At 42.2% G+C, this 16,122-nt stretch overlaps 1 protein-coding gene across 8 annotated transcripts in view; it reads right to left on the bottom strand.

Annotated features, from left to right (window-relative positions):
- Positions 1-16,122, bottom strand: part of SPATS2L (spermatogenesis associated serine rich 2 like) — a 165,589-nt gene that overhangs the window by 84,423 nt on the left and 65,044 nt on the right. For 3 of the 8 annotated variants that reach the window (XM_064586880.1, XM_064586879.1, XM_064586884.1), the window contains one exon: positions 5,773-5,898. The exons of the other annotated variants lie outside the window; for them this stretch is intronic. In XM_064586880.1, the coding sequence (XP_064442950.1) occupies positions 5,773-5,861 (89 nt within the window). In that variant the 5' untranslated portion in view covers positions 5,862-5,898. The remainder of the gene's footprint in view (positions 1-5,772; positions 5,899-16,122) is intronic. 8 annotated transcript variants of the gene reach the window in all.

The raw sequence follows: 16,122 nt of genomic DNA, 5'->3' as shown, positions 1-16,122 counted from the left end.
AGCCATAATCATAAATACTATTTTAGAATGTAAAAATACTTTCAAGCTAAGCATTTGTCTTAGATATGTTCTAAAAGCATGTTATGATAACTCTAGAAGACAATGTAAAATCTTTTATTCATACTGTATTGACATGAAAAATGACAAAGGCAGATGGGTGTGCACCCAAACTGTGTTTCTTATTAAGTAAAAGAAAGGTGGTCAAAAACAGTGAGAGGAGGAAAAGCATACCTATTTTAACTGGGCATTGTCATCCCAATCCTTGCTATCCCAAAACTCTTATTTGCCTCTAGTTAATATAACAAACATTTAATGAGTCTTTCCTGCATATACATAACTATACCAAAGCTCTCGAGGAAAAAACAGAATAAATGATTCCAGATTTAAACATAAGAAACACTGTACATAACTTTTTAAACTGGCTTTTTCACATATGACCATCCTTCCAGATCAAGGCATATATATTCCTTCACCACAATTTTAATGACTATAAATTCATGACCTCTATCAAATGGAGTGTTAAAGTTGCCTATAATCTTTCTGTCTCCCTAAATTCTTTAGGTTTTCTACCTCTGGTGTCCAATCTTCTCTGTGAAGTGACCCACTCAGGGAAGATCTCTATTCTTAATAAGAAGTGGTGGTATTTTCTTTCTTCTCATCTGGTCTAAATCTTTCACCATTATTATGGAAGACAGAACTTAAGTCTTTAATAGTTTCAATCTCTTTTTGGAATAGAGCATAAATGACTTAAATGGGCAAACAGATTGGTTCAGAAATTAGCAGCAGGATAGGCCAAGATATCGATACACTCCCTATTTGCATGTTTAACGCTTTTTGTCAAGCAAGAAGCACTGAAACTCTATCTTAGATTCTTTTTGACTCATGCTACAATGAGAGTCTCTAGAGTTGATACATTTCAGGGATAACTTGCAATAGTTCTCTGATTTCTCCTCACCATTTTGTTTTAAATTTAGGTCTTAAATAAAACATACATTCAGATCCATTATCTTTTGTTGATTTAGGATGAAAGCTTGGCAATATGTAATCTTAACTCTACTACCACTCAAATAGGAAACCCACATAGATATATTATTATGTATTATCAGATATATAAACAGTAAGATTTCATTTTCATAAGTTTCCAAATGATAATGCCACTCACACATGCATTTGGGCACAGTAGCAGGAGAGACTCGGAGAACTCAATCCCCAGTAAGACAGCTCGTTCCCATATGCTCTGTCTGCAAAGAGTGTCCATGCCACTGAATACAGCTCCCATTTAAATAACTGTCCCAAATGGCAAATTCTACATCCTCTGACTTGGCATATGGCAGAAAGCAAATAATACTAGCTGGGGAGGGGGGCGGCCTGGGTGGCACAGTCAGTTAGACCCACTTTTGGGTTTCGGCTCAGGTCGTGATCTCAGGGGCATGAGATTGAGTCCTGAGTCTGGCTCCAAGCTCAGCAGGGAGTCTGAGATTCTCTGCCCCTCCCCCTGCACTGCACTGTCGCTCTTTCTCTCTCTCTCAAATAAATAATCTTAAAAAAAAATACTAGCTGGCAAATAATACCTGAATTTTCCTCTCATTTCTTGCTGCTTCTGAGAATTACTAGTAACAGAGAATGGGATTATTTTCTGATGGTTGATTTTCTTATTCAAATGGAAGTTTTGGCATGTAAACACACTGTATACACGTGGATTTTTCTGCGCATGACAGTGTGTGTGTGTGAGAGAGAGAGAGAGAAAGGAAACAAGGGTGGGGGAGGGGCGGATACGGGTTATACCTATGGAACTATGAAGGATCAAGGGTGACAGCTGGATTTAGTGTCATTTGTTAGGATAGATCTGTGAGCCACAACTCCTTTCATTAGACTACATTAGCTAAATCTTCTGGACACGTCTAATCTTGCCATTATAGATATGTGAAATCTGATAGAAAAAGCATTTTGTTTTTGTTTTGCTTTGATGTCTAGGATTTGGGTGTGAAGCATTTTCTAAGGCTGGAGTGTTATAATCCATGGAGGAATCAGGGAAGAATTCCATTGAGGACAGAAAATTTCTGAGATCTGAGGAGGTGGCAGCACTGAATGGTGCACTATATTTGTAGATGAAAAATATACACATATAGATGTACCTTTCTTTTACTTAATATATATACTTATATATATTTTCTTGGCAATTCCCTTTCTCTTTGACCTCAAAGTCTAACTCAAGAAGACTCTTCTTTGGTTGTGGTGCCAGTGGATTAATTACAACATTTTGTGTATGTTTGCGTGTGTGTGTGTGTGTGTGTGTGCGTGTAAGGAAAAGCTGGCTCTGAGGATGGAATGGGGCTATTATAGGTTTCTCAGATGGAAGGATAGGATAAAGATATTGGTAGGGGCTGTTCTTTGCCCATCTTATTTTCTTAATCCTCCTTGCCTGTGTGGAGTGCTGTGTCTACAGGCTGTACCTTCCAGGTGGATTCCAATGAATGCTCTCTCCACAGCAAGGCTTTCTGCTGGCTGGCGTATAACAGAGAGATGGGGAAATCAGCTATAGTTCCAGTTAGGGAAACTAGATGAAGGATATTAGTCTAAATAGAACACAAATTTGGTTTGCCTTGAAGAATTAAGAGTTTAAATGGCTAGACAGTCAAACTGAGTTCTATCGCTAAGGACAAACGTTAGGGCAAGGTTGATCATCCGTGTGCTGAAGGTCCTTGTTAAATGTCCACACCCTCAGTTTGGCACCAGCCCCTCTGGATTATTCCGAAGCACACCTCACAGTGGCATGCCATCATACGCGCCTTACCCTTCCTGAGCTGACTTTCTCTCCCCTATAAAAATGAAACTGTGCTGTGCCTCTATTCTTTTGGGATTCTCTTTTCTGCCATGAACTCCATCTGGACAGTCTGATCAATTTGATCTGAATCTTAATTGTTTAACTTATTTTTAAATTTTACTTATTTATTTGTCAGAGAGAGAGAGAGCACAAGCAGGGGGAGCAGCAGCCTCCCTGCTAAGCAAGGAACCCAATGCAGGACTCGATCCCAGGACCCTGGAATCATGACCTGAGTCAAAGGCAGACACTTAATGACTGAGCCGCCCAGGCATCCCTTAATTGTTTAACTTAGATAGTTAAAGAACTTCTCCTTTAGGACGGATATTGTCACCTCCTCCAAAATAATAAGCCCAGAGTTTGGCAACTTAGAGTTGCAGACCCCTTAGCTAATCTGAGAGGCCTCTAATGCTGTGAGTGACAGGGGTTTGGGACTAACAGACCTCCTTATTTCCCTTGCATCACACTTGGTCACCACACATGGTAGTTTATCATTATGGGACAGGACTGATGCCCATATCCTAACATACCTTGATCAAAAGAGCTTTAAATCCAGAAGAAAAGTACAGGGATCTCTGACTTCTTGGCAAAACATCTGGTTTCTAATTCCTACTATCACTTAAGAGTGTTCTCAGAACTGACCAGTTACTGAAGCCCAATTATTCAAATCCATAAATACGTGTTCTGTGCCTATCAATCAATCAATATAAAATTAAAATAACCAGAATTCTGATACCGACGTAACGTTTCAATAGCTTAGGTATTGCTTGAAATTTTTTTCCTTAAAGTTGTACTTTAGCTTTCAGTAATAACATTACAAACATACATAATCATTTAAGTTTTATATATATCCTAGAGAAAAATAAAGATCAAGAAAACTGTTGACTGAAATGTATGAAATAACAGATTAATCTCTTACTTCGTTCTAGATATATGTGTGTGTGTGTGTATTCCATAGTCAAAAAATTTACTAGGAAAAGATATCAATCCCAAAGAAAAGAATTTCACAATTTATCACCCATATATCATCTATATACTTCTCCAGTGCAAAATTAATAATCCGCAAATATGGCTACCACTAGTCACTTCATGGGCAAAGTTGTATCAAACTGAACTACTCATTATGCAAAGATCTTACTCTGGCAAATATGTTTCAGCATTTCTAATTAATACAAATCGTGAAATTCAATATATATGTCAATCTAATCAGTTACCAAACTCTGAGTTTAAAAAATATATGTATTTCTAATTCTTATGCAATCATATACAACATAAAAAGTGAAAACAAGGTTTTGAAATGCCAAATTGCTTTCTGACTCTGTTTCCCTCGTGTGTTACTGTGTAGACAGGAATGAAGTTTCACTTTTGTTTCTCTGAAACCTATTACTGCTTTTAGATTCACTTTCTTGTTCTCAGGTACTACATCACTTTTCTTGACATGGATTCAGGGAACCAGAGGTAATACATAAGAAAAATTTTAAAATAATGATTTTAGCAATTTTTTCAAGGCCATTTACGCAAAATTCTTCCATGATTTATAAAAGCATAAAGATCATAATGCATAATTGGAGTTGTTAATAGGGTATTTCATAAATTATCACAATGTAGCTGAAGGAGATAATTAAATGGCGGACATCCCGACAAATAAGGTACAGAGAGGGAAGATGAGCAAGTTCGTAGAAGATGGGGATCAACTTGACTTTCTGGCTGATCATCAGAATCAACTGGAGAGCTTTCAGAAATAGGGAGCTCTGGAACCCAATGCCAATTGGTATGAGGGGGTTGAGGCCTGAGAAAAGCAACTCTCCAGGTCATTTTCATGCAAAGCCAGATCTGAATGTGGCTGGGCTGAACCGGAATGTGCTGGGACTGTAAAATATATCCTTGATTTCAGAGACTTACAACAAAAAAGGAATGTAAACCGTCTCAATATTTTTCAGATCTATCATGTGTTGAGATGATAATATTTGACATATGGGGTTACATAAAATACAACATTAAAATTAATTTCGCCCATTTCTTTTTACTTTTTTAAAGGTGACTACTAGAAAATTTTAAATGGCCTATGTGGCTTACACTGTGTTTCTATTGGAAAGTCCTGTCCTGGAGTAGCTGCTTTTAGTTTGATTCCCAGAAGGGTAGTATCAGCGTCACCTAGGAACTTGCTAGAAATGCCAATTTTCTGCCCCTCGTTAGACAAGACTGAAGCCTAAGCTCTGGCGTGGGGGCAGCTCAGCAGTGAGCATTTCGTCGGCCCCTGGGGCATTCCGATGCACACAGCTGAGTGGGTCTCTAAGCTTTGAGAACAACTACTCTCAAGTCTCCATCCTGGGAATATTAAGAAAGGGCCTCTTCCTGGATCTCAACCACTATACACACACATAGATTCTTATAGAAGCCTATATAGATAAATGGGGGGCCAGTTTCCCACAGATTACATTAAAGAATGATCTTTCCACCAACATTTATTAATAATAATTAACACGCTTATGGAGCATTTATAATGCCAGGCACTCTGTTAAGTGCTCAACATTTTTTTCAGTTAACCCTCCCCCTATAAAATAGAAATTATGATTATCCCCCGTTTTATCCATGTGAATGCTGAGGCACAGAAATTCAGTAATTAAGCCAGGGTCGCAGAGTAAATAGCAGGCCCAGGACTCAACCCTGGGGGCAGTCTGACTCTGGAGCCCACAGCCAGTGTGCTTATGGCACCTCAAAACCATCGTAAACAAGTCATGGGGCTCACTGTATATGAACTGCAGCAAGAATTCTGCAGGGAGAACGGAACCCATCCCAGGCATTGCCTTCTCAAGCGGGACAGGCAGGTGAGGTAGGCCTTGTGCCTACGCAGGGCATACACACTGCAGAGCAAAACCACTAAACTCACACAGGAACGGACAGGAATATACTTGTTATAAAGAGATGGCTGTTTCCCTGCAGCTTCCTACCTCAGATGAGAGTGTAGAAAGCTGCGTTTAGCTGGCCCTGAGCCAACAAAGTGCTTCCTTGGCTCTTCGATGCTGCCCAGGGGCTCCATGACATTCCAGGGCCTGAGGTTTAACTGCTTCTTCTTTCTAGATTAAAATAATTAAAGTGTCCATGTGTCTGACTCTGGTACAGCCCAGACAGTGCTGTGATCACGTGGGTACTCCTGAGACTTCTTCTCATGGCTGTCTCAGAGAGGAAGAATCAAGACTGATCTTGTGGGTAGGTAGTCAATTACTCAATGTGATTGGCGGGAGCAGCAAAAAGACTCAGTCAAAACAGAGTGTCCACCAGTCTCCTAGAGTGCCAGCTCCTAACCTGTATAAACTTAAGAGACATCTGCATTTTTACTCGGTTTACCTCTGGAAGAAGGCAGAATACAACAGATTAATTTATTTCCTTCTCTACTGCCATCAATGGGTCCTTAGCAGAGAGCAGTGCTATGAGAGAACGAGAAAGAGGTCAGGTAAGTTTTGACTAGATCTGTCTATGTGGGGCACCACATCCTGATGGACATCTGAAGAAAGTTCTGGAGTGTCACCGTATAGCATGAGGGCCTCAGGTCTCCTGCTACAGAATAAGACGCTGGAGTTGCAGGGGAAGAAAAATAATTTTACCTATGCCCTTCTGAGTTCTTACCTGACAACCCTCTGTAATAAAAGACAGATTAACAAGAGAAAAACGAACAGAAGTTTATTAACGTGTGTACCTCCTGTCTACACAGGAGATACCGAGGGAAAAGGGAGGAAGCTCCCAACGGGGCTTAGAATTCAGAATTAAATACCATCTTAACAGGGAAAGGGGAGGAGGGGTGTAGGCCTCTCAGGGGAGAGCAAAAGATTTTTAGGAGAGATGAGAGGGACGATAGTTCATGACAAAGTGTGTCGGAGTGTGGTGTCAACTTCTAGGCTCCTCTCCTAGGACGGGAGTCAACAGTCCTACCTGGTTGACAAAACTGACCAAGAGGAGTTCAGACACTGCCTCTCCCTGCATTTGCTGTTTTTCAAGCGCCTATAGCCCACAAAAGTCAATAGGTCAAAGGGGCATAGTTTGGCAGCAAGTCCTGAACTCCTACAGTCATATTTTGGGGCAGCATAGTCTCTATCCTTCAGAGAATGACCTCTGTGGTCCTCTTAAGCTCTCAGGACTACACGTGTGGAAGGGCCCTGGGAGTGATGGGAACGTTCAACAAGTAAGGCGGCAGAAAGTTGAAAATACACCTTAAAAAAATAAAAGGCGTGGGTGCCATTGCAATGTACTAGGCTGTTTCCCTGAAAAGATCACCTTTAAACTGGGCAGGGACTAACTGTCCAGTCCCCCAACACAACCAGGGGTACCTGCACGTCTGCTGAGGAGGGAAACAGTGTTCCTTCAACAAAACCGGGACTTCGTCTAAATGGCACATGACATAGGACTTCTGTGGCTTGACTCTCCCATTGCCTAATCCTTCTCTTCTGTTTTGTGCTGTCTTCCCTTTCCCTCAGTCCTTTGCTGTTCCTTATCTGGTGTTGTAATTACCGAGCTCTCTTCTATTCCAAGTGCTTTAGCTCTTTCTTCCCTGGTTTAATTCCCACAGTTTAATAAAAATTCTTGTGCAGTGCCTTGTTCCTCAGAGGAAAGCTGCTTTAATTATTAGGAATGAGGACACATAAACAATGAAACAGAGAATGGTGACTGAAATATGAATTTCATATAAAGATACTTACCTAGATTTTTTTGTTTAATTTGGAGGGAAAAAAACACCTCAAGGTTGCATTTTTATTCAAAGACACTTCAATGTACTAAACTCACTGTTAGAACAACTTGGCTGAAAAGCATTTTAAGGGCAAATGTCAGAAAAAATTTCACATTTAAAAGCCCAGGCTCTGCCTCTTTTGAAAGGCAGGGTTAGCCTTTGGTTTAGAAATGTCGCTGCCTACGAAGTTCTTTGTGGGGAGAAGAAAGAAAATTGAATGTTTTATTTAAACAGGTCATTAGCAGTCGATACTTATTTGAAAAGGCCTGCTTCCAGAGGCAGATAAAAGCTTCCAATCACTTAGAATATCACTTGAGCGCATCTAGGGCAAGATGTGCTGCTGATGCCAGTTCCAGACCTCTCCGGGAGAACGTCTTCACTCAACAGCCCAGCACTGGAGTAGAGGCAGAGTCCTCCAAATTGTCCACCCTTGTATATGCTGCACGCATAGGCAGCAGAGAGCACAAAGCACAAAGCACACTCTATGGCAGGCCCAGCTTTGAATTTTCCATTTTAGTACTGGCAAATGCGTATGAATGAAGATTAACCATTTTTGCATAGAGTGCCAAACCACCTCCCCCAGGCAGCAGAATGCAAATGGAAGCAAAAGAGCAGAGGGCAACTAAAATCAATGCAGCAGATCCCAGGCTCTGCGAGCACATGGGGTGGGCGTGTGGCAGGCTTTATTAGCATTCAGCTGTGGCATGATTTTTCTCTTTAATGTGAAATTATTTCATTTCATAGGGTTCTGACGGCTTGAGAATATAAATAAATGCCTTTTTCTAGAAGTGACCCGATGCTGGCTCCTGGAAGGCTCTGCTTCTGAAAGCAAGCATATGTTTCCATAGAGATGTGGGTGACCCGGGCCCAGTGCAAGTACCCACTTGTACCAGCCGTTCAATTATGTTTCAAGATGCAGTGATGTCAGCTCAAGTCTTTAAAACATGTCCATCCTCAGAGACGCCTTGGGAAAGGTGAGGTGACTGGCATTATGAGGTTCAGAAGGAGAAATTCTGCCCTCCTCATGCACGCCGTAATAGGCTCTCTTCCCGCAGATTACACCTGCTTGCCCCCCACCCCCCTACTGCCCCTTGAGCAAATCTCTGATCCCGGACGGGTGTGGACAAAAAAACCAAGCACGGTTCGTCTTCACACACCTGAGCACCAAGTGCCTTACACAGACTCCCCAAAATGCTGAAAAAGAACACGCTTTCCCTCTCTTTCCTAGCCCCCAGTTCTTCGACTAGCTGTGAGCAATTCTTACAGAGGGCAATGCTTGTTCTTATTATGTGACAGACATTCACTGGACACCTACCATGTGCCAGGCTCCACGGGGAATGCCGGCAGTGGTTACAAAGTAACGCTTACGCACTTCTCATGTAGCAACTCATTTAATCCTCATAATAATTCTATGGAGTAAGCTCGCCTCATTTTATAGAAAAAGAAATGGAAGCACAGAGAGTAAGCTATTTACTCCAGTCACACTGCCAGTTAAGTGCCTGAGCTGAGCTCTCAACTGGGACCTCCTGAATCCTATCACCGGATGGAGACAGACATGTACACAAAAACACAGACGAAGGCCAGACGAGGAGGTGGAGAAGGAAATCAGAGCTGGCATGGAGCTGGCTCAGGGACGTGGGCGGAGCAGCCCTTGGGCTGCCTGCGAGTCTTGTCGCGGACACGGGGCATGGCAGAGGGCTCGAGGCGGGCTTGCCGTCAGTGGGGGCTGTATGCTTTTTAAAACTTTTTATAGCAGCTTTATAAAGAAAACGTTGATACTCATCTCCAAAGAAAACATGCATTGTGGTTCTGCAACATAACTCTGGACTGGCAAAGAGAAATCCTAACCAAACTTGGCAAAGAAAAGCTACACGTTTGTAGCCAGCTCTGGGGAAGCTGGCTCATTTGTCGTGGAATAAACCACCTGGTAAAGGAACCATCCTCTTTTCGGAGCCGAGTCTGCTTTCAAAAGTCTCTGTTCCAAGAAGCTCACAATATTCCTAATTCATGAAGTCAGAGCTCTTTTAGTAAAGATTTAATGATTTTCTCAAAGTAGCAGAGAAGGGTTTTGCCTACTTCCTTGAAATGGCACTGGCGGAGTAAAGACAGTGTAAGATGACTGCCTCACATGCCCTGGCCCTGGGTGGCGGGGGAAGTACCAGGAAACTGAGGCAGCACCTTGATATCCAGCAGCAGAGAGCCCACCAGCAGCCAGCCCCTTTAATGCGTTGACCCCCGCCCCCCCCCCAGCAGCAGAGAGCCCACCAGCAGCCAGCCCCTTTAATGCGTTGACCCCCGCCCCCCCCAGCAGCAGAGAGCCCACCAGCAGCCAGCCCCTTTAATGCGTTGACCCCGCCCCGCCCCCCCTGCCCACCACAATTACTGTTCCTCCTAAGGCTTTCTGACAAAATCAGCTTCAACTCACTCTTTGAGGCTTCCTGGCGTGCTCCAGATCAAGGTGCCCAGTGCAAGGCCCGAGCTTCTGGCTTTCTCAACAGGCAGATAAGCCCTGCTCTCCAACTGGCCCCCTTTATCAACACGCCTTTACCATGACCAGTAAGTCATCTCGATAGTGACGCAGGTGGAATCAGAAACCCGTAGGTGGCAGGATCCTGGGTGTGGCCCAGTAACGGCAGTAGGCTGGTGGCCTCAGCCACCTGAGAGGCGCGGAGGGGCTCACCTTCTGAGAAAAGGCTTGTTAACTGGCCGGTGCTTTTGCCTTCAGGCCCCTATTAGTGAATGGCCGGTTCTTCAGTCTTCTTATCTTAGGGAAGGCACAGCTGTAAGACCGAACTTGCAACCTTTACGCTGACTGCCTCAGACGCTGAGGGACAGTACAGGCTGGGACTCTAGTCATCATTCCAAAGGTCAGCTTCTGGGTATGGTCATCTGCTAAACGCTTCTAATCTTCCCGTGACACTGGTGCAGGTGTGTCAATCAATTAGCAAACATTCCTGGCACTGCACCCTGAGGCTTGCTCTCTCCCCTCCCCCTTCTAAAACCTGTTCCTGGTTCTAGACCTAACTGGAAGCATCTGGTGGCTAATTCTGCACTAAATGAATCATGTACTACCATGTCCATGGGTACATACATTTTACGAGGGGTCACGCTCTCATCCAGAGGAATGAAATTCTCATGGTGAGGGTTCAGTCTTTACCAGTGAAAAGCTAATGTGAGGTGTATGGGGTGGGGATAGCCACCGGCGGAGGAGGGGGCAAGGCAGGCAGAATGGAGGCTTTCTTACCTGTCATGCCTGTTCTACCTGGAGGGAAGTTAGTCCTGGATATGTTACCTCTGTTTGTTGGTTTGATTTTTAAAAAACTAGTATGTGAATTCGACATGTTTTCAGAAAGGTGTTATTTCCCCTTAGGGTCAGGCCTGTCGTGGTCCCCAGCATCAGAGCCCATGTCAGTCACCACCCACAGGCAAAGTCATCCAAGGACACCCCCCCACACACACACAGCACAGCCGGCCCTGTGGTAGAGTGGTGGAGGCGTGGGCATGAATTAAGGTGCTTCTGTCAACATCCACAGCATCTTGGGCCCCTAAATGATTGCGGAGAGGAAACTGCCTATTTTCTGCTATTCAGATTCTTCCTTATCTTCTTATGACAGAAAATAAATAATTACCATTTACCACGTTGGAATCCCAATTCTGCCTCTTACTAGTTTTGGGATTTGGGCAGACTACCCCACCTCTCTATGGCTCTGTTTCCTCATCAGTATAATAAGGATGATAATAATAAGGACCTCACTGGGGGGTAATGAGGATGACATGAGTTCATGTTCATAAAAGTGATTAAAACAGCGCTTGGCACACAGTAGGAGTTATAAAATAAATATAGAGGGGGCGCCTGGGTGGCTCAGTTGGTTAAGCGACTCCCTTCGGCTCAGGTCATGATCCTGGAGTCCCTGGATCGAGTCCCGCATCGGGCTCCCTGCTCGGCAGGGAGCCTGCTTCTCCCTCTGACCCTACCCCCTCTCATGTGCTTTCTCTCATTCTCTCTCTCTCAAATAAATAAATAAATAAATAAATAAATAAATAAATAGAAATCATCTCACTAGATTCTTCCATAGCCTGTGTGGTTGCTTTTCCATAATCCTCATTTTACAGGTGAGAAACTAAGACTAGCATCTAGCTGGTCACGCAGGTAGCCAGTGATGGGGCTGGCCCTCGAAATGCAAACTTCTGACCACAAATTGTCCTTACAGGGCTACACCCTCCCCTCCCCTGGACACTGACACCTTATGGGAGGACGAGGGCAACTCGAGGGAGGCATGGGTGGCAGGCCGCAAGCCCGGATGCAGCGTTGCCAAGAAGGATATAAACTCGCAGGGCTCTGACTATGCCCACAGAGTAATTTGTTTTTCATGTTCTTTTTCACGAAGACCTCTTCCCTGCGGAATGGCTTGGAAACCCAGGCCAGGTCACAGTTTCCGGCCGTGTGGCTAACTAGATATGATCGGAGCTCCAGTGACCAAATTCATAGCTAAGGTACTTGTCTTCAGAGGACAATAAGCAGTTACAATACAGAGAGAGCAAAGTTCAAATGAAGTCTTAGGGCTAATTAGAGAACAAATTAAAAATTACTACATCTCCTTTCATACATTCTGATTTCAGGTAACTGTATTAAGATGGGTAAGAGAGAATTAATATGATTTTTAATGCCCTTGAGTTTATTCTAATGTAATCACAGATAATAAAAACTCATTTTGACTATTTTATGATATGCTAAAAATTCTACAGGTCATATTTACTATCTTAGTAAGTTTTCTTTCAATTTCTAATTGTAATAAAAAATAGAAATTTGTCACCTGAAATATGCTATGATGGGAAAATTAATAAGAACTTTTAAAGCACTTCAAATATACAAGATATTAATAGATTTAATGAATTACAAAAAGAATTCCTTCCCTTTCAAAGGCCTGTCTCTGATAAATTCCACTTCTCCTTCTCTTTTCCAAAGTACCTATCAGAGTGCCTCGGACAATTAAATGTTCAGTGAAGATGTGGAAAAAGAGGAATAAATGTCTTCTCATTTTATTTTTCCTTCCTTGGTTGCAATGAGCCTTTAATAATTCATTCCCTGGCGTTCAACGTCTAGGACTGGGTTATCACTTTATTTATTTATTTTTTTTAAAGATTTTATTTATTTATTTGAGAGAGAGAGAATGAGAGACAGAGAGCATGAGAGGGAGGAGGGTCAGAGGGAGAAGCAGACTCCCTGCCGAGCAGGGAGCCCGATGCGGGACTCGATCCCGGGACTCCAGGATCATGACCTGAGCTGAAGGCAGTCGCTTAACCAACTGAGCCACCCAGGCGCCCCTAGGACTGGGTTATCACTTTAAACGCCACCATTAAAACCAGCATTGGCAAGGGCTGTTCTAACCACGTCACTTTACACACCCTCCAATCCACTCCCTTTCCTCCTCCCCCGGTATCTCTAACCCTGCAATATTTTGGTCATTCTCAGGGTCAAGGTCTAATCATGAGCACTAAAGCCCTCAACATCTTTCTATATCAAACCTCAGGTGTCACATCTCTTTAACCAGGTAACTTCCTCAATGTCTTCTACTTATTTTATTTCTTCCTCACGCAAAGTCTTGTGTTCAGGGTAACCAGGTCACTAAACTAGCCCTCTAGTTCATTCCTCTCCATCAAAACCTATACTCAGCCCAAAAGGGCTGAAACTGTACACTTTCTATGGAATCTGAGAGAACAAAAATTAATTGGTTTTCACAACCCAATGCTAAATACATTTAACCACTAACCCTACCATTTATATACTCCTATTAACTCTACCCACAGATATGGATTTTTATTGCTGCATTCACCCATATGTATGCTGTGGGTTCTTTGTAAACCTTTCACGGCTGCCTGCTTACTCCTTTAGTTTACAGCATGAGAGGCCTGGGAGCACACACCTCACCCTCTCTCCTCTGCGTTGAGCTCCAGCCTGCCCTGTGGCTCAACTCACACCGGGGGAAGTTCAGAAAGCACTGAATGCTTACGATGGTCTATAGGCCTCAGCAATATGTAGTTTAATCTCTTCCAAATCATTTTTCTAAAGATTGAATCAAAACTGGTTTTTGTACAGTAGTTCAAATATTGTACAGGCCTCTCAAATAAATATAATACCGTATATTATCTCCCTTTGGAAGACTTTCTGTTAGTCATCCAATCTACCTTAAAGCAATTTTCAGGTGTAAATGTATTAGGTTTTGATCACTTGTTTGATGAAAAAGATCCATCTCTCACAGCCTCGATTCCACTTATACCCATTCTTGGCAGACTGATAGAGACAAGCAATCAGGGTGGTTTGATTTTTTTACTAATGCTAAAAATGTCATTATCCAGCCAGAGAACATGCCCTTTGAGGGTGCTCCCTGTGGCCTGGACACTGAATGTAGAGGGTCCTTACATCTATGTCCCTGTGGGAAATGATACTCAATGCTTCTCGAGGGATGGATATTGTGGGGCATTGGCTGGGGGTGTGTCAGAACCAAGAGAAATAAGAATGCCAGTAATGGAATCGTAAATCATTCTGAAATGTCTACAATCATGTTTATAAAAGGGGCTTCTTAGAGGGGCAAGAAGACTTTAGTTTAGGTGGGTTTATCAGACAGGGCTTCTGAGGGGAGGGGCTCTTTTACGCTACTTTAAGGAAGTGCTGGTAATGATGGGAATGGCATTTCAAGTTAAGAGGAAAAGCAAAACTGAACCTCTCTGGCAGAAACAAGTAAGTCACACATGAGGCCGGAAATAAAGCCTGCCTCCAGACTGCACAGAAGTCAATTGATAAATATTTACTGGGGGTCCGCTATGTATCTTGGCTAGTAGATGTAAAGTGTTCAACTTATTGTAATGCAGTATAATTTTAAGATTGGCTCTGAACAGAGATAAGATTAGCAGGCAGTAAGCAATTAGATGACACCAGAAAGCAGTTGGTGAAAGGTGTTATATGGTGAGGTTTCAATTATACACTTGCCCTGTTCGTAATGCAGCAAAGAGATAATGTCCTTGTTTTGCTTTCCTTTTAGCAAATGGGAGAGTTCCTTCTCATCCCTACCTCACCCCAATTCTCTGACCCACTCCCCTGTCATTTTTGGTTCCGGGTTCTGAAACTAAACCCAATTTTCTCTATTATTTTTGAAATGCTGAATTGAAAACTTGACCTTTTTTTTTTTAAACCATTTCAACCTGATGCAACTTGATTCTTTGTCCTTTTAGTTTTGCAAAAATATACACTTTAATCTGACTACTATTAAATATATGCTCCAAAACAAATAAAAGCTATGCAGCTGAGTTTCATTTCATTCTGGGAAAGCAACTCATAAATTACATTAAAGATTTCATTTGGTTCTATTTTTACCTGGTTTTGTATCCCGGGAATACCCAAAAGTTAATATTATGTAACTTACCAAACTCTGTCTTGAAAAGGAGATAACCAGACACTGAAAAGACACTCTTGTTTGTTTTACTAAGTAATTCTTTTTAAAAATATGAGTAAGTATTAAAGAGGGAAAATGTCTTTGAAAATTAATCTACTTAAAAAAATCTATTTCTGAATGGCTGCCAGCCAGACTTCAGTTGGGTTTCATTTTTCATTTCAAGCTTTCTAACAATATAGGAATAGACAGAATGAGACCACTCTAGATAACCTCTTGAAAAACATAGGGGAAGGACTGAGGAAAGACTACATAATGCTCACGGTTTTAGTTTAATTTTTTAAAAAATCCTGAAGCTATGCTGTATGATGGGAAAAAAGAAATTGATCTGTGACAAAGCATTCTCCTTCTTCAAACCTCTGAATAATCCATCAGCCTCTTGCTTTACAAAGACTTCTCATATCTGATAATGCTGCTATGCCTTTAGCAAGAGCTATCATATGCTGAGCTCATTCATTCATCCATCCACTCATTCATTCATTTAACAAACACTTGGAGAGGACCTCCTTTTGCCAGGCACTGTCCTAGGTACTGGGGAAGACAACAGCCAACAAAACAAAAACTCTTCAAGCATCTCGTTGGGTTTTATCCCTTTATGCCTATTTCACCAAGTCCTCACAATGCTCCTGCAAGGTAAGTATCATTATCTTCATTTCATAGATAAGAGAACTAGGCATAGAGGAGTTCAGGGCAAGGTCCCAGAGCCAGTCAATAGCAAGGCAGGGACTCGAATCTCTGAAACTAATTCCCAAGCATGTGCTTATTTCCCTAGATGGCCGCCATTGTTTTGGTTCAATGCACATAAAGGAAACTGTTTAAAAACTATTTAATGGGGTCACTCCAGTTGGGAAATCTTACTATTCACAAGAATTAGAATCAGAAATGTAAAGCTGGCTTGGCAGAAAAGCCAAATGGAATAGAAAAATTATCAACGGGAAGAACAATGTTTTCTCAGTGTTTTAAATTTTGTTCTCCACTTCCCAGTGAGGACAAATCATGGTGGAATACATTTTGCTGAACCATTTTTCATCTTCCTGCTCACCCTTTCCTTTACTTGCTATCTCCTTGTGTTCCTGTCCCCTTCTTCCTATTACCTCTTATGTCTTTGTTATTATTTAAAATTTTTAAAA

This window comes from Mirounga angustirostris, unplaced genomic scaffold, assembly GCF_029215605.1.
Source record: "Mirounga angustirostris isolate CCGP_5_RB_7025 unplaced genomic scaffold, mMirAng1.0.hap1 SCAF_3, whole genome shotgun sequence".
Taxonomy (NCBI): Eukaryota; Metazoa; Chordata; class Mammalia; order Carnivora; family Phocidae; genus Mirounga; species Mirounga angustirostris.
This window is presented reverse-complemented; position numbering and strand designations above follow the sequence as displayed.